The 6,000-nt window shown below is 37.3% G+C and overlaps 1 protein-coding gene across 3 annotated transcripts in view; it reads right to left on the bottom strand.

The window, feature by feature from the left end:
* Positions 1-404: 404 nt before the first annotated feature.
* The window catches only part of LOC126198985 (OTU domain-containing protein 7B-like), an 86,087-nt gene continuing 80,491 nt past the window's right edge, over positions 405-6,000 (bottom strand). For all 3 annotated transcript variants that reach the window (XM_049935653.1, XM_049935652.1, XM_049935654.1), the window contains one exon: positions 405-2,174. In XM_049935653.1, the coding sequence (XP_049791610.1) occupies positions 2,096-2,174 (79 nt within the window). In that variant the 3' untranslated portion in view covers positions 405-2,095. The remainder of the gene's footprint in view (positions 2,175-6,000) is intronic.

The raw sequence follows: 6,000 nt of genomic DNA, 5'->3' as shown, positions 1-6,000 counted from the left end.
TTATTGCTATGGGATACACCTCATTTCAGTCCCATTTCTGCTGCCCACATTCTTCAAAATTCCATGTCCATTCCAATAAATCAGTGCTATACATACAATTGGAACATTCATGATTGAATGGTATCTGTTGCAGTTGTCTTCCAGAAATTACACTTCTCAATATAGTCCTTAAGAAACTGTTAGCATGATACATAATCAGGGTACACTATAAAAATTAACAGCAACTACTTTTAATAGTCTCTTAAATCTTAAACTGTGTGTGTAATTCTCTTTTGAGATCATCTTAATACTAATTCCAGTTGTGTGCTGAGGAGATCTCATATCTTTAGCTATGGCTATGGTCAGTTTTGGAATTTATATTGTCAGGACACTTGTTGTAAACACATCATAATACATTCTCCAAGTAAAACACAACAAATTGTTTTCAATATTTAAAACTGGAAGACAGTTACACAATACAAAACAGATTGGTTCATTTTCAAGCAAATGTCCAATGGCAAGGACAATACCCTCAGGTTGAGGTTCCTATTAATACTTAATTACATGCAACATTTTAAAAGCTTATTGTGTAATGCTCATTGTCTTATCACAGATTAAATTCACATGTTTCATTACATACATTACAAATATAAAATCAAAAAATTTTTTACAGCTAAACATTAAGTAGAAAAGTATTAAAACACTTGTAAAAATACCCAGAGCATCTGACATTGTACTAATGCTAATCTAATGTTCTTCACTACTTAGATAACAAAAGCAGTATGATTGCCACTTACTGCATATTTCTTTACTATTCAGAATAACTAAGAAGTTCAACAACACAAAATCAAGCTTTATAATCAACATTTAAAAGCCTGATACTACCAGTGAATGAAAATTTATAATAAAAATTAGGACTAAGTGACTAAAACATTCAAATTTTCCTTGCTTGGAACAGCACAAAGGACTGAATGGTCCTTTACAATAAAAACAAGAAAAATTTATATCACCTGACATGTGGCAGGTGTAAACACCACTCAGGTACAAATGCTAACATTTATCCTAATGTTCTAATATTCAAACAAGATTTAAAAGGAACAAAACTGTGTATATGGATATTCAAAATAACCTATTTTATCACAATAAGAAGCTCTCCAGGCACATGTCTTCTTAAAATATATTTCAGGTTAAAGAGCATAACAATACCCTGTTAAGTTGCTATAAGGTAGGTAGATGCCTTAAGGGTTAATCAAGAGACAAGCTTTTTTTAAATAGTTTCTTTTTAAAAATAGCTTTGAAGTACTTTCTGGGCCTCTAAACTTGCCACACTACCTTTGATCCATATTATATTTGCCCAGTGATGGACAATTCTTCCAACAACCATAATGAATATGTAAATCATGTGGGTGCACAACACTGCACAGTTTTTCCATCTGCTATAAGTTACAAAGAAGTGTATTACAGTTGCAACTTCACACAAACTCATTAAACAAAAGAGAGATACTAAATAACTGCACTGTAAAAGTTGATTAGGAAGTTACCCATTATGACTCAGAGTACCAAGACATGTTACTTTTATATACAACGGATACACGAAATGAAAATTATCTGAACACACAAATACTTTCATATTCACTTTCAATATACAGTATCAAATTGTGTATAGCACATGATACCAGTATAAATCTGTCTAAGGCCATTACAAAGCGATGTTACGGTCAACATCATAACAAAAATTGGTTTCTGAGAGGATGCTTGAATAAACACACCAATCACAAGATTGCAGTACTCATTTGAAACCTGCAGGTGCTTCAGTAACATGGACAGGCTCCATATCTGTCACTGACAACAACTATGTATTAATCTTACATAACTTCTGGCACACAACTTTGACTACAATCAAAGTTATGCAAGTGCAAATGTAATGCTAAATGCCTACAGTTCTGATGATATGAAAATAGATGTTTAAAAATATGCTATCTACGAAATGGTATGCAGCAGTTTCTCAGGGAATACTGACCATCATTAAAGCTCATTAACATTATTTACAGTACAGCTACACATAGTTTTAGTCCCTTTTAGGGATGCAAAGGAACAGAAAAGTGAGTATGGTGCACTATCGATTGACTTCCTGTACTTGCAGACTGCGCACTGCTGCTGTATTCACACCAGTTACTGTGTTCTCACGATAGCATCTGTAAAATAAAATTTCTTCTGTTACAAAAACACTTATGACAATTGAGAGACTAAAAAGGAAGGGGGCCACATTCATCATTAGCATATTATTATTTTTTTTTTATATTCATCTGTTCCATTATCACTTATTATATTCTTAAGACACTGAAGAGAAAATGGAACTGCTGTTTGATTACTAAGCCAAATGAATTTCACACATGACAGACAATGCAAATATATAAATCACGATTTTCTTTATTATGTAAAACTGTTGCTGTTGTAGTGCTCTTAAGCCAGAAACTTTTGTTGATACAGCTCTTCATACCAGCCTGACTTTAGGAAGCCTCTTCATCTCTGCAGAACTTCCACAACATAATATATCCACCTAAATTCTTTACTGTCATCAAATCTTGATCTCCCCCTAAAATTTATACCCGCCTCCCTCCCCAAAACGGACGGACCGGACGGACAGAGGGATTACTCTTCACCAACTAACGACCATCCATCCCACTATCATGTGCTCTCCTATTCATTGCTGTCGATACCACCTGCCTGTACACCAACATCCCTCATGTTCACAGCCTTGCTGCTATCTAACACTACCTCTCCGAACATCATTCCGACTCCAAATCCATTATCTGTTTCCTTAAAACTTCTACCAATTATATCTCTACACACAGCTACTTATCCTCCTTTGTGTGGAAGACAAATCAGTGACTACAATCACTTACATGGCACGATCTTATGCCAGCCTTTTTACGGCCCATCAAGAGGGAACGTTACAGCCTCCCAGTAACCCAAATCCTTGTCCAATTCTGAATCATTGATGTTATCTTCATGATTTGCACCAAGGCAAAGACACCATATATGCTACTGTTATTCCCACTCCCAACACCTCACCCCAGACACACCCCTTCTCTTTTGCCACCCCTTCCCATTCCACATCTCCATGTCTTCGTCACCATCAGTCCATCAGTCCCCACATGAACTCACTACTCTAGCCCATTAAAGGATTTTTCCAAAAGCTATAAAGCTTCTCTTCTTCTTTATGTGCTTATCGATGACTTGAGTCTTCGAACATGAACACAAACACACACACACAAATTTCAATCTTTCGCGGCCCACGGTTGCTTCATCAGGAAAGAGGGAAGGATGACTCCTTACCCCCTCTCTTAAAACCCACATCCATTTGTCTTTCCCTCTCCTTTCCTCTTTCCTGATGAAGCAACCGTGGGTTGCGAAAGCTTGAATTTTGTGTGTATGTTGGTGTTTGTTTGTGTGTCTATCAACCTGCCAGCGCTTTCGTTTGGTAAGTCACATCATCTTTGTTTTTAGATATATTTTTCCCACGTGGAATGTTTCCCTCTATTATATTCATATCATTAATTTGAACCCAACAACAATATTTACAACATTTATTTTATATTTCATTGCAAACCAGCTTTCACCTTTCTAGGCCATCATCAGACAACTCAAAAGTGCACAGACAGTCCAGACAACACTAACAGGAGCTCCTAGCTGTATTTACACTGATTTTAAAAGACATGAGACAGTTTATGATGATGTATCTACACAAGAAACACAAATTACAATGCTAAAATTTCACATAGATAAACAAGGTACAGTCTATAATGACATACTGAGTATTTTAGACTGTCTTCAGAGTACAAATTCCAAAACCTACTGACAGAGCAGTAATGTTTTAACTAGTAGAATTAGTCAACGAAACCATTTCTCATATCTTAATTGTTTTTAACAAGAATAACAAAGCTAGATTTAAGTAAAGATCTCTCAGTATTAACTTCTGTTTTGCAGCTCCATTCTTGTGGTAAAGTTTACTGTAACCTTCTTGTGTTGTTGAGGAAGAAATGGAAATGTTTTCAACAGGTCTTTCAGTTTTACAACTAATAAATATGGTTGGTTTTTCAAACAAACTGCAGTGCAGCGTGCATCACGCATAGCACTTCCTCTTTTGAATACATTAACATTTTTCCTTTCTTCTGTTTCAGTGTAGGTATTTTGAATAGCTATTTCAGATGGACGAGTTGAGACACTTTGATCAAACTGCATTCAGAGATCTCTCATACCTTTATAAACAACAATATTTCAGCAACATATTCCAACCCAAAGACATCGTCTGTATGCACTGGAACTACAGGGAATGGTATAACAATTTTAGCTGATTCAACAACCTTGAGTAAATCTTGCAGAACAAAGGCTTTGCTTACCTTTATTCGCTTCTCTATAGTTCTAAAATCTCTTTGCAGTCCACCCCTGGTAGCTGAGAGGTCAGCGCAACAGAATGTCAATCCTAAGGGAGTGGGTTCGATTCCCAGATGGATCGGAGATTTTCTCCACTCAGGAACTGGGTATTGTGTTGTCTTAATCATCATCATTTCATCCCCACTGATGTACAAGTCGCCGAAGTGGCGTCAAATCGAAAGACTTGCACCCGGCGAATGGTCTACCTGACGGGAGGCTATAGTACACGACATTTCATTTTCATCTATTTGCAGCTCAAAAAGCTGTGCCCACTCACCAAAAACTTGTGTTACCACTTCAAATCATTCCAGGCTGTGCATAAACTAAATGGAGGAGGCCTTGACACATAGGGCTTTGAACTCCAGAGGGAAGCACTGCTTTGCACAAAGACCACACAGCATCTAGTAATGCTTCTTAAAACATTTTTTTCTATGCTACGGAACATGGAATAAGTCTAAAGATATGCAGTGGAGTACTGAGAACACCCTACTGCTGAAAACTTGTTTTGTGAAAAAAATTTCACTTAAAATGTTTGACATTTCCACTTTTCATTTCACAAATACTACTGTTATTTGGGCTGTGTCCATAAAATAATCATGTAGCTCAGACTACATTTTGTAGCCTTTACCTCAAAATGGTACCTTTGGTTCAGAGATCTATCAGTTGTTTAGTAAGCCAGTTATGAATGTTTCTCTGTTGCAGTGACTGCGTTTACTTTATGGAGTGAACCATGACAAAATTTCACAGTTGGTTCTCCGCATTTCCTCCTTGTCTGTAGCGTGTTCCTTTTGAAACTCCCACTTCATGCTCTGTTGTCGCCTTACACTAGCCAGAGGGCACTGTGGCATTGCTGCAGCCGGCTGCCTGCTACATTTGCGAGAGAGCGTCGGTCTGGAGGAGGAACTCTAATTGAGGACATCTGGGAGCATACACGCGACCATGCCATTTTGTTGATGTTTGGCGTGACTTGTGTCAGGTGTGATGCATCGTTAAGGCCGTGATAGCAGCCAATGTTACTGTCTTGGAAGCAGATGGATCAAAGGGGATGAGGGCTGGTTATCCATTGAAACTCCTATCCTATGGATGTCGTCTGACTTAAAATAAGACATTTTGACCATTATTTGGCGTTATTTGCAAGCAACTGGGCATTCCAAGATCTACAGTAATTCGGCGAAGATTATTTGTTTCATCGGTGTGGAAATGACTGAGCCAGGAGCAGTTCATTTAATGTCCACACATTCTGTGTGAACTATTTGCGAGTGTAAACTTGACTCTCACCTTTGTTTGTTGATTTTGAATGCACCGTCAAATACTGAATCCAAGCAGTGTCTTTCAGTTAATTAGCTGGATTCTTCCTTTTCCTCATCACAACGCGTTTTAAATGGCAAAGTAGAATTGTAGACCTTAACTTGCTACCTCATTTGCATGGCTTTAATAACAGTGCCTAATCTGTTTACTAATTAAGGCTTGTGGTAAACCAAGGTATTTAAGTATGTTGTTTTAAAATATTATCTGAAATGTGTCAATGATTTATGTTGCGTTAGTTGATTCTGGGGGCAACGGCCTTGCCACAATGGATACACC

Source organism: Schistocerca nitens, chromosome 8 (assembly GCF_023898315.1).
Source record: "Schistocerca nitens isolate TAMUIC-IGC-003100 chromosome 8, iqSchNite1.1, whole genome shotgun sequence".
NCBI classification, from domain to species: domain Eukaryota; kingdom Metazoa; phylum Arthropoda; class Insecta; order Orthoptera; family Acrididae; genus Schistocerca; species Schistocerca nitens.
Note: the sequence above shows the minus strand (reverse complement) of the source record. Positions and strands in the feature narration are given on the sequence as shown.